The sequence below is a fragment of the Schistosoma mansoni genome, chromosome 1, assembly GCF_000237925.1.
Source record: "Schistosoma mansoni strain Puerto Rico chromosome 1, complete genome".
Lineage (NCBI taxonomy): Eukaryota > Metazoa > Platyhelminthes > Trematoda > Strigeidida > Schistosomatidae > Schistosoma > Schistosoma mansoni.
This window is the reverse complement of record NC_031495.1, coordinates 26,756,429-26,776,474: the sequence shown is the minus strand read 5'-3', so window position 1 is coordinate 26,776,474 and position 20,046 is coordinate 26,756,429. Positions and strand designations below refer to the sequence as shown.

General features: G+C 31.4%; 1 protein-coding gene across 1 annotated transcript; it reads left to right on the top strand.

Annotated features, from left to right (window-relative positions):
* Positions 1–13,253: 13,253 nt before the first annotated feature.
* Positions 13,254–19,476, top strand: Smp_180280 (hypothetical protein; the record flags this gene model as incomplete). Its single annotated transcript, XM_018793875.1, has 2 exons — positions 13,254–13,293; positions 19,148–19,476. The coding sequence occupies 2 exons, from the start codon at positions 13,254–13,256 to the stop codon at positions 19,474–19,476; spliced, it is 369 nt and encodes a 122-aa protein (XP_018648344.1).
* Between the last annotated feature and the right edge of the window lie 570 nt (positions 19,477–20,046).

Sequence of the window (20,046 nt, the reverse complement as noted above, 5' to 3'; positions counted from 1 at the left end):
CAACTTTCTCTATTTCAATTTGTTCTATAAATGTTTATTTTTCAGGTTACATTGTGAATTATTGAACAGTTGCTTTTTTAATGAAAAACAGCTGACCATAAACATTTTAATATCTGCCTAACTTTGTTTACAACATAAATTTGCCTCGAAGTAGTAAATTTAATTTCTAATGGTAATAGTAAAGTGTTTAATGCCCAGTTAGATCGTACAAAGGCTTCACAAGTTGTAAATCGTTAACATGTTTAATGTGAATTGAATGAAATTAAAAGTAACTGTAAAATAAATTCGGAATGTAGATAAATAACACTTATAATCAGTGGGTAATATTAATTATGTATAGTGTAACTACTGGAATGCTTTTCAGAACAAAGATGAAACAACGGTTATCCTGTTTAACTCATTTTGTATTGCTTACTTAAATCTTCCCATTGATGTTTAGAACTGAAATTGTTCAGTCTGTTATTGGTATATGTGCATCATGTGAGCATTGCCTCGATATTACCTTAAGTCACAAGCATTATGAACAAAGATATATAGTAGCTAGTACTGGGATTCAGGACACATGTTCCGTCCTAGTTGTGACTCGTCAGCTGGATGTACCAGAATTCCAGATTTGATGTTCACCCTAGTACTAGAACTCAGTACCTTTCTCTTTAAACACCATTGAGTTATCCACTTCGAGTACTGAAATGGAAATCAACTCCAGGATGCAGGTACATCTAGCTGACGAGTCTCAAACAGGATGAAACGCGGTTCATGAACTCCACTGCCAGCCACCAGCCATCTTTGGTTATCCTCTTTACTGTTTTATTCGATTTTAAGTTAAATGATTTGAATGACATTATTATCATTCGGATTCACAATAACAATGGCTATTTCGTTTGGATTTCAACAAAAAATAGATGTTGATAATTGAGAGTAGACCCAGTAGCTAAGTGGATAACGTGATGGCGTTTGAGGCGAATAGTACTGGGTTCTAGTAATAGAGCGAACATCAAATTTGAGATGTTAGTACTATCAGCTGACAAGTCCCAAGTAGGACGAAACATTCGCACTGTATTCCACTGCTAGCCATATTCTATCTATTCTATATAAGGTATTGATGATGTCCTTATAATTGTATATACGTCTCATATTTTGTTGCGAATTTATGTCTATTGTGAAAATCAATTTCCGTTAACTTATCAACCTACATTACTAACAATACTTTTCAGTTGTTATAGTTTTGGACATGAGTACAAAGTGATTATCAGGTTTGATTATTCTGTAAAGATTTTACGACATACTGCACTCAACTGACTAAACTTATTTGACCCAATGTTTTAAATGATGTTAAATTGTGATGAAAATTGCCTTTGAATAAATCATCACTTTATCACCAAACACGTTTCACGATACTCATGTCAATTTTCATGCAATCTCTCTTACCTGAAATAATTGTTAAACTTTAATAAGATGAAATTCTATTTAAAATAATGACTCTTTCTTGAGCAATGAAATAATATAATATGAATGTAATATAAATAAGGATTATTATTAGAATCTATATTTGCCTTAGAATTCTATGTAACACATTTATACAACAATAAATACTCATCTGTTTAACTAGATTATTTCTATAAAAAAACAAATATCTTTTTCACAAAGGGTTTTGTAGAGATTTCAGTATTTTCATAGTTGAAAGCATGAGTCAATTGACCCAGGACCTACCAGTCCTCGGCCCTGGGTTTGAATCTCACGAGGCGAGATCGTGAATGCGCACTGCTGAGGAGTCAAAAAAATTGGACGAAACGGCCGTCCAGTGCTTCCAGGTTTTCTATGGTGGTCTAGCTTCAATTGACTCATGCTTTCAACTATGAAAATATCTTTTTACTGAATATCTAAACTGTTAAATAAATATTGATTATCCTGAAAAAAAGAAATTGAAACTCATAACAACAACAAAAACAACATTAAATTCACTTGGTATTGTTTGTTTGGATCTTCCCATCGATGTGTTTCGGACTGCAACTGGTCAGTCTCTAATTGGCATATGTGCATACTGTGCGTATTGCCTCGATATACCTTAATTCACAAGCATGGTAAGCAGAGATGACGAGTCCCAAATAGGACGAAACGCGCGTCCTGGATTCTACTGCTAGCCACTATCCATCTCTGCTTACCATGCTTGTGAAAAACAACATTAGTTACTAAATTTTTTTATAAAAACAAAATCAATTAATTTTGAAAATTTTTAAAAATACAAATAAAGGTAATACATTAGATAACTTGAAAATAATATTTTTGCTTAAATATATCTAACCAAATTTTGTACTTCAGACTATAGTCAGATGATGACAATATTAAGTCGAATACAATTCAATTTATTCATTACATAAAGCATTCGCCTACGAGTCCGGAGGTCCTGCGTCCCAGTCTCATGTTCGGGATTATGGATGCGCACTGTTGAGGAGTCACATACTAGGACGAAACGGCCGTCCAGTTCTTCCAGGTTCTCAATGGTGAACTAACATTCATCCATTCAAGGAATAGAAAATATTACTGTCGGGGCGATCCTGAAAATTTCTTGCAATAGACATGACAAGCTCAGGATACATTAAGAAGCATTTTATCCAATCAACGTTTGACTAGTTTTGCTAGAAACATCACGAAAATGAAAAGTCATATGTAGAGTTTCTGATTGGCTGATTATTACACTGCTACTATGTTTAGTAGCATTCCAGAATTTTCAGGAAAACCCAAGGACTTCTAAAATACTATAAAAACCCTATATATACTGCACATAAATGAAACTTTGGAGTAAAGTGATTATCGCGTATTTTGCATCTTTTCTCTCGTGTTCAAGTTTCTGTGTAGATTTAGCTTGAGGGTCACGAGACTAGCTTAGAATCCGAATATAGCGTTCAATCAGCAAGACTTATCCATTACTTTTAATAAATTTCTTGTTACTTATAAATTGACCATATAAAAAGAAGAAACAAGTTTCAAATAAACATTTTCTATTTAGAAATTGAGAATTGATAGTTTGCTCATAAGTTAAATATTTCTGTTGAGGGAAATTATACTATTTCGGTAGTATATAAATGAAACCCACTAAATTAATAATGAAAATATAAGAACAGATTTTAGGTAAAGTGCAAAATAAAAAATTCAACTAAGCTTAATGCTGAGAATTTTAAATCTAAAACAAAAACTTTATCTCTCCTGTCAACAAATTATTACTTTGTTTAATTATTCAATGACGCCTGCTTTCGTATAATTGATTAATGGAAACATAATAATCTATGTATTGAGAAGCTTGTGAACAGAAAGTCTGCTCAAAATAATCAATAAATCCATTAACAGTACTATTTCTTCTTTTTACCTGGTAAACAGTAGGTTATTGATGACAATTAAATAAACTCTCTCTGTTTTATATCAATTCTGGGAAGCAGAACGATTACTCTTCCTCTACATACTTTAATCTCTAGGGATTAATTCAAAATAGGTAAAATGATGAATTTATATGAGGTTTATTTAGCCTTTGCCTTCAACTTAACTCACGATCAGGTCATGCTATGCATAAGTCATACACAATGAACTCTTATTTTTCCAAATTTCCTTGAACGTATATCTCTGCTCTGTCTCATTATTAATTACAAACTCTTCTTTCTCCATTCATTTTCTGTATTGTTATCGTGATTACCTCGGCACTGTATTCCTCCTATTATGAATTATATACATATAATTTACTTTGTATTAACTGTTGCCAGATGGATTAAAACGTTATATCCTACCCTATTTTTACAATATCCTTACAAGTTTATTAATGGGATATTATAAAAGTATTAAAGTCATGACCGATGTCGAATTTCACTATTTTAGCATATAACATTATTACATTAAACGACGAATTATTTGTGCATTCCATATTTGAAGCAATGTGACAAACTAGTTGTGGATTTATAACTATGAAGCCTGACAATGAAATTATTGAATATAATGATGCACTGAATGGTTTTGGTATTCAAATATATTGTTATTTTAGGTTTAGAAACAATTTATCCAATTCTCAAGTTTTTTTCGAATTTATCAAGTTGGAACTTAATTGGGAAACTTACTAACAATATATTAACTAGAATAACTTATTTTAGTATGTTGTTAAACCCTATTCACTCAAAAACAATAGGACGAAAACGTAAGCTTGGCTTTCATTAACAGCTACAATTTTAAATCGTAGTTTTCTTCATAAAGTTCATCTGGTGATAACAGACAAAAGTCAAAGCCACGAATCCAGTTGCAAAAGCGTAACGACGTTTATTTTGAAATTAAGTACAATTAGATAACTACCAGATTTGGTAATGATATATTTTATCAACGGTACTAATTATTCATTCAGATATCCAAATTTTAGCGACGTGTGCTGTTGAGAACAAAAATGAAATTTAAATCTTTTTAAAAATCTCTTTCGATAACATTAAATCAAGTATAGTGCATCACGATGCCATTTTACTAGTGACAATTAGCAAATAAGATCTTGTCAACATTAAGTACCAGATAAGGTTATCTATGTTGACTGGCTTTTAAATTCGACTTATATTTGAAATGAGTAACTGACTAAGTAGTATATAACACATCTAATAAAATAGTAGCTTAATAGGTTATTTTGACTTCAGTAAGATTAAAAATATATAATAGTATGACCAAAAGGTATTCGTTTACATTAGATTCTAACTCCATGATCCATTATTTAAAAGTTATAAATGAATACCATATATATTTATTGCTTTCCAAGAGATCGATCAGTGTTAATTTATGAAACCATTCTGATACTGAGTTAACAAATGATGAAGTACGTTATGGTATTTATTCTGAATGTCTCAGAATCAAATAACTTAATATTTATAAGCAAAAATGGATAATGGCTAGCAGTGGAATCCAGGACGCGCGTTTCGTCCTAACTTATTATTTGTTTGTTTCTTTATATTCGAATTAACTAGGAAGTTCTCTTGTCAAATCCTCTTATCCTTATCTAAAATTTTCATTCAGTTATTTTTATTCTGAAATTATTTGTACTCCAGTTTCTTTTTTCTCAATAAGAACGTAATACTGACAAAAACAGGAAAAACAGCCCAATTTTTTTTCCAGTTCAGCAAGTTCTATGTGAAAATATCATTTTATCGTGATAAGTTTTAAGCAAATGATAACTGTTATTTTTTTTGTTTTAAAAAAGAGAGAATAGAAAGGGATAAAAATACTACACACATTTTTTTCTTACTTTCTCAACAATTAGTTGTTTATAATTTGACAGTTAAACAATCCCTTCATAAAGTAATTTATATTTATATTTAAACTAAAGAATATGATAAATTGCAATTAATATGATGTTTAATGAAATCAACTATTTCATTGTATAGAAGAGTTAATGTAATTATGAACAAAATTAATTATATTATACCTGTCATATTATTGAGAAAAAAAATGGATAGAAATATTTTTACTAAATAAGTTTTCAATGATAACCTTTCTAGCTTTGGTTATTTCTTGCACGAGAAACTGATAGGTTCTGGGTTCGGATCTCGCAAGTCGGGATCGTGAATGTGCATTCCTGAAGAGTCCCATGATAGGACGAAACGGCCATCCAATGCTTCCAGGTTTTCTATGGTCGTCTAGCCTCAATCGACTAATGATTTCAACTATAAAATTACTAAAATCTCCACAAAAGCCCCGTCTGATAAAAATTAAATATATCATACCTGTCATATTATTGAGAAGAAAAAAAGGATAGAAATATTTTTACTAATTAAATTTTCAATTATAACCTCTCTAGATTTGGTTATTTCTTACAAGTACAGGTTAGAAAGTATTTTTCTAATTTTCGTAGTTGAAATCATGAGTCAATTGGAGCTAGACCACTATCGAAAACCTGGAAGCACTGGACGACCGTTTCGACCTACTGCGAGACTCCTCGGCAGTGAGCATCCACGATCCCACCTCGCGAGATTCGAACCCAGGACCTTCTAATTTACTAGTTACGCTGATAACTAAGGAAAGAACAACTTGGTACAAAATACTTTGTATATATTATCTATATATTTAATGAGATGAATGAATTCAATAATTATATTTTGAAAAAAACTAATTCAGTTTACTAGAATAACTTGAAAGTTATAGAGGGAAATTTATAAGTAACACTATCTATCAATCATTTTATTGAAAATTTCCTAAAGTTAACTTTACACCACCACTTGGAAACTAAATATTTACAAGAAAGAGCTAATTGTTCAGTTGTATAAAAGAAATAATGACATATAAATCGTGAGATACTTATTTCGATGTGAACTGTTAGAAAAATCAAGATGGATTTTTGAAGTAGATTGTATGTGTTTCACAACACACTGTATAAAACGCTCTCGTTTTACCTTTACATATAGTTAGTAATGTCTCTTAATATAATACCGTAGACATCTTTTCAGGTTTACTGATAAATACTAATACAGATAAGCTTCTGTGTAGAAATTTCATAGCACAGAAATAAAAATCTACTCTCAACTTTTAAGATCCTGTTAACTATATATGAATATATTTTGAGGTCAGATTTCTTGTATAAATTATCTTTGTGCTTGTTGATTAAGAAAGGATGTATCATTTCAAGATCACTACCCGTTCCTCTTAAGATTAATCTCCCTATAAATCTGTTACATTCTCTGTAGTTCAGAGTTACCCTTCATATAAAATTAAGTATTTAGAACTACGTAAAGTTGCTAGGCACTAACTAATATAATTACAACACATACCCCACAAACTATATGACTTTGGAACATCGTAAACTATACCAAGAATATGGTCAGTAAAAAAACACACATTTTACGGTGAACAAAACTTTTAACTGACTGAATTTCTTAAACAACGCTGTATAACACTTAAAAGATCTTAACCAACCACGTGTTTTATATTGAAAAATTGCATTCATTCTTATCCGTTGGTTTCAAACATTTCTCAGAAGCAAAATCAATTAATAAAATCACCAAAGTCATTTATAAGCTGAGACGGATGGAACCTAGAAGTGAAACTCAGGACGCGCGTTCCGTCCTATTTGGGACAAGTCAGCCAGCTGTACCGGACTCCCAGATTTGATGTTCACTCCAGTACTAGGACCCAGTACCGTTCACCTCGAACGCCATCACGTTATCCACTTCGAGCTCCGGATTAAACGTTAAATCTAGGATGTCAGTATAGGTAGCTGACGAGTCTCAAATAGGACAAAATGCGCACCCTGAATTCCAGTGTTATGCACCATCTAGATTCGCTTATTATGCTTGAGACTTAAGGCAATATTGAGGTAATTCGCACAGGATGCACATACGCCCATAAGATACTGATAAATTGTAGATCTAAACACCACTAGGAAGACTCAGCCGATCAACACACTAAACTATTTGTTTTTTAAGTAATCTTAGTTCAGCAAACATTTTTTTTCAAATTAAAACTAAATCACAAAATTTCATCAAACTCTGGATTAAAACAAAACAATTTTTAATGTTATGCTTCAAGTAATTTCAGCAGTTTTACGTCTCAATAAGTTTAGTTATTCATGACTAAATGAATAACAAAACAGTATTCTTTGATCATTCAACCTAATTTGTTAAAAAAGGGAATATGACAACAGTATACGTATTATTTATTTAGAGCAAAACTCTCAAAATACAAGAGATTTTAATCAACTAATGTCTTCAATTATATTTAGTAGTTCTATGAGTTCTTGATAAATGAAAACTTGAGAAGATGTGGAAGAAAAATGAAACATCTGACAGTTGTTAGCTGCCTTACAAAATCATTACTCTCTCCTCATTTAGTCAGATGAATAAAAATTCTTGTTTTTATAAGCTGAATTCACTATATTTTGTAGTTCGCCTTATGTTATTAAGAAGCATATATCAACGGTAATATTTAATGGTTATTTTCGTTAATTGTCTGGAGTTGGAAATATGGACTTAAAGATTCTGGTTTACTGATTCAAATATGTCATGCTTGTCGAAATATGGCACGTTTCTCGGTTTGATTCTTTGTGGTATAGTGAAGGCACAGAAAGGATGTTTGAAACGCCTTAGTTTTCAATTTCTTCCTTGTTGCAGAGTTCATTTTAAATAGAACACTGCTCATTGTCTTTGAATAAATCCTAATGATCAAGTTTTCTACAAAATATAATAATCGAACGTAGACAAAGGTATTGAAAATTATTTTAGATATTTCAACTACCAAGAAACAATGGTACTATACATAAGGGATCACTGAATTTTTCAAACAATATAAAATGTAACAGTCGAATTCATGAATCTATCTAAGCTAGATCACCATTGAAAACCTGGAAGTACTGGACAGCCGTTTCATTCTAGTATGGGACTCCACAATCCCTCATTCTGGTAATAATTATGTGCTCAATAGTGACTGGCTTCAAGATGGATTTCATGGAGTTCTAGTGATAAGCTGTGGTCAGTGTAGTTCAACCGTGTCTATTGTGAGACAGTTACTCATTGAATGTAACGGTGGACGGTCGCGCAATGTCGTGCACTGGTTGAAGTTAGACTTTAACACCGCTGGACACTGACCCGGTGATCCAGAGGTAAAGCGTTCACGGGCGAAACTGAAGGTCCTGGGTTCGATTCCCGTATGTGGGATCGTGAACGCGCACTGCTGAGGGGTTCTATACTAGAACGAAACGGCCATCCAGTGCTTCCAGGTTCTCAATGAATGTCTAGCTTAGATCAACTCACGAATTCAACTGTCAGAATACTACAATTTATGCAAACCCCCATTCTGGCAATATAGATTGCGGCAACTAGACTAGCCTGATAAATTGAGAAACTTTTGTAGAGTTTGAATTAAATTATTTAACGAACCATTACAATGATGTAAAGCATTTTTAAAGAGATATGTAAGATAAACAATTCCAATAACGTTATTTAAAATAAATTTAGTAAGAAAATATTCCGTTTCTTTATCGTTCGAATGTTTTAATATAGTTTGGTTGTGTGTGTATTACAATCATACAGTACATAACTTGATCACACTAATAATTCTGACTTTATCAGTCTTATCAACTATGGTTTTACATCAAGATTAGAATGAGTTTCTATAATTCTATTTTTGTTTGTATATTCAGAAAAAATGGTTGAATGGTTCATTTAAATCTTCGATTAGGTACAGTTTACTAGATTTTCACTATGTCCAAAAAGGATGTTAATCAAAGGTACAAAAGCCAAATCGTATTTACGTGTTCCTTCCAAATGTGTAGATAGACTTCTGCATGATAACAAAATAATGATATACTTGCGATGTTCCAAGTTGTAAAAATTTCACTCTTTGACGTTTCTTAACAAATTCAAAGTTGCTCTTTCAGAAAGTCCATGGTATTTTTCTCATGTGAATGAACGTTTACTCAAGCGTTCGTGCAAAAACATTCGCCATGAGCGTTGAACGTTTTGGATAAAACTGCATAATATTTTACCCGGCTATAAACAAGCATATTTTATATATCAGGTTTATTTCTAAATGTAGTGAAATATATATATTTTTTGTATTATTTTTTAGTCAGTCACGTGGAAATGGACTCCAAAGTAAGTCAAAATCATTATACTTTGATATGAATTACCGTTTGCTTTCAACATTTTATTCAAAATATTTCAGTAAAACCAAGATTATTAACTGTGTAGTTTTGTTATCAATGTGCCAATATTTAGTGAAGATATTGATTTCAGCAATTAGTGATTCGTGGAAGTGATGACTGACAACATGAACCTACAAATTTCTATGAGTATAAATCAGTTTGTTTAAGTTCGGAATCCAAGGATGTCCGTCGAAACTTTAAATCCATTTTTTTAATGATACAGTAGCGTTTATCTTGTTTATGCATTTTTAAATGTTAAATGGAATTTCTCCAAATAAAATACCCGCACACCAGTGCTATTTGGTTTGACAATACAACTTGAACAAACCATATTTAATTACATCTAAACTTGTTATCTTTATGTTTAAAAGAAATAGGAAGATTATCTTTTTCTACCGACTATTTAAAGCTAGTTATTTTGTAATTAGGTTTTCAAACAAGCTTTAAAAAATATTATTGTTTTTACGCAAAAATCATCTACAAATCATTTGAAGGATAAACGATTTATGACACAAGACTTAATGCTTAAATAAATAACAAATTAAAAAGCCCTAGTTAAAATGAATGTTACTCACCCTGAATATACACTAGTTCACGAGAACAATGACTTTCTTATTAAACCTCCAGACTAAATGTATCATAAAGTAGGTTTACATTAAAATTTAAATTATCACTGATGAATTATGAATAAGATAAAAATATTCCCAGTTATACTGTAGTGTTGGCTACTTATTTTCGCAGAAATAAGTAGTATGAAATACCAGTCGGAAGTAAAATATCTGCGAGCAGAAGGTTGAGAATATTGAAATGAAAAGAAGAGACGGAAAGTGAAAGCAAACAAGATAACAATGACAATGAAGGAATAATGGAGCTTGTAAGAGACAATTCAAAGATGTGCAAATGATACATTTAATGTATGATCTTCACGTTTTACAAAATCAATGTACGATTGCGCAGTTGATATACAGTAAAATTGTAGCTAGTTTTGTAAACACGCAGTCTCAAAGATTTGCTGCATATAGTATTTAAATAAAATTTACATGAAATAGCTTAATAGTTGCTCAGCGGTACTTAGTTTGAACAAAATTATCAGAGAAAAAACGTACATGTATAGCTTTAATAGAGAGCGAATGGGTTGAGCGAAATGTTTTTTAGTTTAGTATTCCATTGGTTAAAATACTTAGTAGCAGGGTCATCCTACTCTTAATCGATCAGTTTTTATCCTTTACATAGTAAAAATCCTTGCTCAGAACCTCTTTCAGATTTACTTCTACCGTTTTTTATGTGAAACATTCCTATTTATGTTCATTCGGTATTGTTTATTTGAACCTTCGAGTCCCAGAGCGAACATCAAATTTGGGATGCTGGTACATCCAGCTGACGAGTCCCAAATAAGATGTAACATGCGTCCCGAATTATTATGCTTGTGACATACGGCAATATCGAGGCAATCTTTACAGGATGTACATATGCTAATAATAGGCTGAACAATTTCAGTCCTAAACATTAATGAAAAGATTCAAACAAACAATGCCCAACGAATTTAGACTAAACCTTATTGTATAAGCAAGTGGCTATCAGGACTCAGTAGCTAAGTGGATAACGTGATGGCGTTTGAAGCGAACGGTACTGGGTTCGAGTCCTAGAGTGAACGCCAACTCGGATGCTGGTGCTTCCAATTGACGAGTCCAAAGTAGGACGAAACATGCATTGTGGACTCCACTGCTATCCACCTTCAATATTTGCTTGTACCCCTATTTATGCATTTTGGTTCCTTCATAATGTGATATTAATATCACTTTCGTTCTAGTCACTTTAACACAACAATACGGCCAGTTTGTAATATGCTTACACTTTTACTATGATCCCCACAGCTTATCATCTAATAGTGTTTTATATTTCATACTATATTTCATTTCAATTTTCCAATGATACATTTGGTGATTACCTTTGCTATCATCGAGAAGAAATTTATTGATTTAAAATAAGTAATTCAACCAAAAAGTTATCTATATTCGCATTATATTTGGTATTGCTTTTGAATAAATAACTAGAAGGGTTCAAGGAAAAACATTATCTGTTTATGCATTCCTTAATATTAAACAAATTTATTGGTCGTATTTCTATCTTACTACTGCAGTTATAGTTAGACGATAAAGTAAAATTTGCGACATTTTTTTAAAAAATAAGAAAAGACCTCTTTGCTTGATAAAAAATATTATCGTGTGATGAGCAGAGGTAAAAAACAAATGAATAAGTGAACACTTAGACTTCACATATTGTGTAGAACCATTCCTACCGGAGTTCTCCTATATCAAGTATCTTTTGTATCGTTTTCAACGCCAATGATATTCATTGTTGACTGAAACCATTTGAGCTAATTTCGTTCATTTACACTGGGATCCTTTCATTAGTCTGTGTTAAGTTCCACATAAATCACACGACGTCTTATAAGTAGTACCGAACAGTGACTTGAATACACAAACAAACAAATCGTAACAAAATGTTGTATAATCGAATATTGGAAAACTACTACTCATGTATGTCTAACTAATCAAGCTAGTTTAGTTTGTAATACTTATGATTTCCTTTTGACAAGATCGCCTAAAAAAAATTATCTATACACTTAGTACATTTGGACTGAATAATGAAGGACAACTTGTATTAACAATAAAGTCAATGATATTATACTAAGCGATATGTTCTAACAACAGTGAATTATGCATTTAACATATAGCAGCATACTGCAAATGTGATAAACACCATGTCACTGAATCCTAGAGAAAGACTCTAGAAACCAGTAAAATGGTCTTATTCCATAATTATCATTATAACTTTATCAAACATCAGATTTGTTTTATAAAGATTGTTGACATGTACATCACTATTTGAGTCCTTAATTTAGTTTCGACAAAAATATTCTTGATAGTAAATGAATTATTTACTTGAAAATTAATTTTAAAATTTGGGCAGATATTTGTTCAAGGGGCTTAAGTAGTCCTGAAAATAGTGTTACGAATCGTCCATTTATTTGAGAGCAAATGAGGGCTCGAAATGTAGACTTCAGTGAAATAAAACAATACTTTTCATGAAAGTTTGTTTCCTAGATCATAAAGTTTTTACTTCAACTTATTAATAGACACTTATAAGCAAAAAAACATCTTAAACACTGTTATATTAGAGGGTGAGATATGAGTGTTTTTTCAAAGATTCACACATTAAGCTACACTGTTACATAGATACCGTTTTTTACCTACGTTTTGAAGACGGCACTGAGAAACGCTTTAAGTCCAATTTCTACTGTATGTGCATGCGTTAAATTATCTCAATGAACAAACGTGACATTTTGAGTAGTTTTGGTTATGTATCCCCCACATTTGAATTCATACAACAGAATTGCCAGAAGCTGCATTTTTAATGACAAATTCAAGTGATTATATTCATGAATGAATGAAAAATAAAAGTAATATAAAATTTCTTTAGCCCATGGCCTAAGCAAAATGACAAAATGTAAATGTATGAGTGAAATATAAGACGACAAAGGTTTTAACGTTCCATTTCTACAGTAACCTAATTCGAAAACCACGTTTTTTCTTATTGAGTTTCAATGGGCAAGCTAGATGTCGAAACACAAATTATACCTAAAAGTAACGTTACATTTTGTAACTAAACTATTTTTTGCCGGCTTTCACAGAACGTGATTTGTGATACATGTATGTGCAATATATATATATATGGTCTTTTAGTACATCAACGATAATTTTTAATGATCATTATTTGCAGTAAAGTCATGTTTATTCATCTTATCGTTTTCACAGTTATTCACAATGAATGTCAGTGTTATTTCCATATATCATAATTTCGGTTCTAAATATTTTACCGTTATTCCTGTACTTTAACTGTTATGTAATAGTAAACCAGTGGGTATTTTTTCGTTACAGAGTTAAATCACTCAGGAAACTGTAAAAACTAAGTGATGGATAATGATTATTTTGTCATATCATTAGATACTTAAGAGACTGTATTGCTTAAGCTTCAAGTTTTCAGGCAATGATTCTGAGCACTAGTGGCTGGTAAATTTCAATTACATCAAGGCTAAACTAAATACCCTGCAATCAAGTAATTATCTCGTTGTGTTGACAATTAAATAAAATTAGAATTGTAAACCATTGAATTCCAACGCAGTTTGTTGGAAGTTGCATTCATCATAAAGCGTAAAAACTCTTTATTTCAGTATTCGGTTAATTTTAAGGTGCATTAATAATATAAAAGGATGCATAATATAATGAAATAGCTGTGTAGAGCTTCTTTGATGTTTTATTGATTACCAGTGACGATAAAAATCATAAACAATTCCAACTAATCTCAATGGTACTTCAGATCCTAAAATGAAAATGATTTTATTCTATGATATTCACATTTCTATACAATTGTCCTATTCACTGAATATTCATATTCCATTATTTAATAATAGTTTTTGGTTAGTTAAAACATTTAAAAAAAGATCTATTGTTAACCACTTAGTTACTACAATTCTGTTTAGGGAAATTGTTTACATTTTGTTTCACCAGAAATAAATGCGAAAATAAATCGCAAACGATATGAGTTAATACAAATAATAAACACAATAATTATGATTTGTCCATCTATTTAAAGCTACAATAATGATTAGACTTTCTAGCTTTAACTATGCAATAACTACCAAAGTGTGTGTGTGGGGGGGGGAGGGTTAACTTCTTATTCATTATACATTCGGAGCTAATAATACAATTAACATAAAATGACGAAGTTCAGAAGTGTTGATTTTATTTACTATATATGTACATTAATTTTTCGTTCAGTTGATCTTTGAAATGATAAAATTAAATGTTGAATAAGGAAAAATGATATCAGTTAAAATACCATTTAAAATCAGAGGTTTTAATCACTGTAAAAGAGAGGTAGTTAATAATTATAATAATGAATAACAAGGTGTGTATTTAAATTCACTTGGTATTGTTTGTTTGAACCATCCCATTGATGTTTAGGACTGCAACTGATCAGTCTCTTATTGGCACTTGTACATTCTGGGTGGATTGACTGGATACTGCCTTAATTCACAAGCATTATAAGCAAAGATGGATAGTGGCTTGCAGTGGAATTCAGGACGCGCGTTTCGTCTTATTTGGGACTTGTCAGCTGGATGTACCTGCATCTCAGAGTGAATTTAAACTTCACCCATTGCACAAGCAAGTGGCTATCAGGACTCAATAACTAGGTGGATAACGCGATGGCGTTTGAAGCGAAAGGTACTGGGTTTGAGTCCCAGGGTGCAGGCACATCCAGCTGACGAGCCCCAGATAGGACGAAACGCGCGTCCTGAATTCCACTGCTAGCCACTATTCGTCATTGCTTAAGATGTGTATTTGTTGGTAAGCATTTCTTGTAACCTTAAAAATAGGATACAATGATAACTATACAATACTTTTTGATATTTTATGATATTTTAACTGATATCACTATATGAGAAAAAAAGATCTGGAATTTAAATTGAAAAATTTTAATAAATCTTCAATTTTAGTAATAATTATATCTTTATTGTATTTTATACTGACGTCAATGGGTGATAAATAAGGATGTTCAATGTATACAAAACTTTTTATTAGTTATCAATCGGAAATAAATTTGTAAATGTCAATCTGAATGTTACCATAGTGATTACATTATTCTATATTATATGTATTCATTATGTATGTAACATAAATATTTCATGATCTTAGTATATTCTTTTTTTTTTAAAAATTACTTCAAACTGAGTTCCAATCATCTTTTATATCCGAATAGTATAATTCTTTTGATAAGTTTTTCCTTGAAGATTGCGTGATTTATGAACAGTGATTGTTTATTGATTGAAGATCTGGGTAACCGGATATTGCTCAATTTTCTATACTCTGTTCTATGCATTCAGTGTTATTGGAATATCATCACAACATTCATCTCTTAGCACTAAAAGTGTCGTATTCAAGATTTTATATCTCAACATTACACGCAGTTACTGCTGGGTATTTAAAATATTATTTCTTCAAATTGTAGTCCAATATATATTTAGTTCTGTCAAGACAGTTTTGAGTCAGTTAGGTCAATTAACATTATAAGAGCAAGTAAATTTTATTGATTTCATGTGCTCTGCATCTTGCACATCCGGATTATTTCGTATCAATAAAATGTTGTTACCAAAATGTTTTACAAAAGTCAGTTTATATGAAGTATGGATGGATAAGATAAGGTTTATCTACTTATAAAGCAAAAGTCGTCAGTACTTTTCATGATCAAACGAATTAAATTTACACACATATCGAATGAATGAGAAACATTTCGATATTATCAACCATAGGAAACACATGCCAACAGATAGTAATGACGACACAATGGTTAATGTATCATAATGATTGTTGCCCTAATAATGATGGACTTAGTTGAGATGTTTAACTTGATAGTTGTTCAAACGTCTATTTCCTAGTATCAGGTGCAATGGCGTTAAATATAATATTATTATTCATGGAAATGCAGCCAGAAGTGAACTAGGAAAATTCTTGTTGTAATTAAAAGTTAGGTGAAGGGGCGAATGGAGAATCTTTATAAAGGCTATGAGTCGAAAACCAGGACTTTATAAAAGTGTCTCAGATAATAATATTAAATCATCAAAATTGTTCAAGTTCGACCTAAATCGTATCAGAGCATAAGTTGATATCGTTGCTTCTATATTGATATATTATTGTTCTACTCGATACCTAGTAAAGAAGCTGTAAATATGCTTATTAAATGATCGATTAAGAGGTTGAACGTAGTCAGCAAGAAAACCCTGAACATAGTTTTAGTCCTAGCTCGCACTCATCAACAATGTTTCCGAGTAATTTTTAAAAGAAGTGCTAATATATGTGAGATTCAAACTCAGTTTCACGCTCTCAGACGTCACTACTGACCTATTCAAGCCTCGGAGGACCTTCTTTAGGACTGAGGTATCTACAGTTTTACTAACATTCAGAAGTAACCAGCCACTGAGTTCGTTCAGCTGAGATAAACAAACGTGATACTCGTCATTGGTCAGTGACCAATCAATCACAACTGATGAGCCTATATGTCTAATATATATATACAGTTTACATGATTACGAAGTACATTGATCTTGCTGTTGGGAAAGTTCGAATCATAACTACTAAGCCATATCAATTTTATTTCATTTTAATTACAATAATGTATGTGTGAATGCAACTTGTACACACATAAACTTAAATGATCATTAGAATATGCACAGTTTTTTGATGCGATATCGCACAAACTCTTAAACTCGTGTTATGGTGCTAAATTTGCAGTCATATGCCTAAATACGTTTAAAAGATAGACAAGCAACTAACGAGATCATAGATCAACAATGAAACAAAGGATTCATATTCTAAATAGAGAAAAACTTTTCTGTTATTTGGTGATCTATAGATGGCCAACATTTTCATTATAGTAATCACTGAATGAACAACTGATGGTTCACTAGTGAATCTGAACATCTAGCACTTGTTATTTTTTAACGGTCTTGATGAATGCGCACTCTAAAGCCTGCTCACAGTCTACCATAAATGTATGAAGAAATCAAAAGCAACGGCCGTTTACCACACGATTACGTTAATTGACTTAAGTTGAGAAACATTAACTAATAAAGGATTATAGGGAGAAATATGTGGTGGCTAGCAATGGAATTCAGGACTAATGTTTCGTTCTATTTGGTATACATCAGCTAGTTGTACTGACGCCCTAGATTTGATGTTCACTCCAGTACTAAAACCCAGTAATGACCACCTCAAACGCCATGACGTAATCCATATATCTATTAAATCCAGATAGTTACTAGCTTATGCACTGAGGTCAGGTTTGATTCATTTTTGTATTCGTTATTTTTATTTGTTGTTAGTCTCTTTATTGTTTGGTTGTTTTTTCAATAAGGTGATTTAATTCCACGTCTTTAATTGTCATTCCGATCTACAGTATCAATGACTGCTTTGTTTAAATTTCAATATAAAATGGTCAGTTATAATTCGAAGTAGAACCAGTATCTAAGTGGATAACCTGATGTCATTTGAGGCGAACAGTATTTGGTTTGAATCCCAGAGTGAACATCAAATCTGGATGCCATTACATCCAGCTGAAGAGTCTTAACTAGGACAAAGTATGTGTTCTGAATTCCATTGCTAGCCACCATCCATCTCTGCTTATAATGCTTGTAACGTAGGGTAATATTGAAGCAATTCACACGGGGTGCACATATTCTAATAATTGACTGTTCGGTTGCAGTCCTAAACATCAACGGGAAGATTCAAACAATCCATACAAAAATGAAGTAATCTAATGAAGTTTCATGTGATATCTTGCTCTTCCAGAAAGGCTATAAAGTCTTTGGTTTTAAGCAAAAATGAACTAAAATGAAGGATATTTATTCTTTAAATGAAATGTACCTTTTTCCCAAATAATGTTATTATTTAATTTATTAATCGGTCACTCAATTTTTTCTAAAAAGTCTAATCGACATTATAGGGAAATGGTTATACGTATTAGATTATATAAACAAATATTATTACCAATGTGACTTATAATCTTATGTTAATAGTGCATAACTTGATAAACATGTGAATGCCTAGTTTTAGATACATTTAACAAGCAGTAGGTAGAGAAAAAGTACTGTTTTATTTGTGTACCATTACAAAGTTTTCTAGAGCAATTTCTTTATGGTACATATGACTATGAAATGAAAACCCATTGGTTTGCAATAAAATAAACTTAAAGTAATTTTTATTACGGATTAACTTTAGCTTAAGAATCACTAAAAGCAAAGGCTCACAGAACAATTGTCACATTCTATTCTAGAACTCTTCAACAGTGTGTACCTACAACTCCATCAAAGATGATAGTCAAATATTTCGTAGCGAGTATTTTATGATGGACCTCTCTTTCCAGTTTCATTTGGTTCTGAATATATCCAGACAACTGTACTATGATTTTATTATTTAACAGTAACTTTTCCATCAGGAGATCTGATGATTCTGACTTGATCTCTGACAAATTTATCAGTGGACACTACTAAGGAATCTCATGATAGGAAAAACAATTGTTAAGTTCTTATCAGTTTTCCACAGTTCATCGGCCAACAATAAATTGAATTACTCACCATAATTTCCTCAAATTTGTGAAACAAATATAAAAAAAATGGAATTATAAAATATACTGTACACAAGGTGTTCTGTAAATTGATAGAGTAACCGAAATTCGTGCTTTACGGATTATATAGTGCCCTAAAGTTAAGGAGGTTATTCATTGTAAAACTTCATGCATCCCTAGAATATTATCTCAATGTTCAAGTTTTAGTTCGCAATCACGCTGTATGGTAACTGCTTAATGATATTCTGAGTTTTTTGTGTTATTGGTTAGCGTAAACAATACATTTAAAAATATATATCAATATTTCTCTTTTTTTAGACTCCATCAATGTCACTGAAACTTTGAAATATCCTTCAGAAAACATAGACAGTAGTTCACTCTCACTCAAACATAGACCAAAAAATAGTTTCCAATCACTAGATGAAAGATCATCATTTAAATTGAAAAGCCATCAGTTTTTTCATCGATTTCTGAAATATTCATCAAAATTTGGGGGGATTACAAAATCTGAAAATAATTCACCATCACTATTATCATCCTCAACATCACCGATTCACCGAAATCCACAACCACTTAAAAACACTTATGCGTCTAGATATTGTGCTTGGAATCCTGTAAGTGATTGGTTAATTTTTGTTTATAATTAATGCAACCTAAACGTTATATAATTATAATGATAATTAATTTTCGTAATATTCCGGTTTCGTATGATATGTCTGTATTGAATAAAAACTGTAATTTACTGGTAAAATAAACGCTAATTACTTAGTTGGTAATAATAAATAAAATCTTGTTTAGTCTAAATATTTCAGCATTACATCGGATTGATCACAACCTAAATTGCCAGATGATAGTAATAGTAGTTTGAGTCCTAGTAGACACCTTTCTTCCTTGAATATGAAATATAAGCTTAGATAATGGACTTCATCTACCACTTAACTTTGATTCATGACTTCCTTTCAACCTATAATCAACATACTAACGTCAAATGTAAAATTATTTTATAAATATTTTCAAAAATGTAACAAACCACTCTTTAGAAGTAATGATTATTTTAATCTTTCGTCTATATAAAGAAAGAATGTGTTCATAGTCTCAATTCATACTTTTGAAAGTATCAACAAGTTTACTACTAAATTTGATGAATAACATCATAGATGAAAAAAAATATTACGTGACAATCTGAACTTATAATCAAAGTTTATTGATACTAAAAT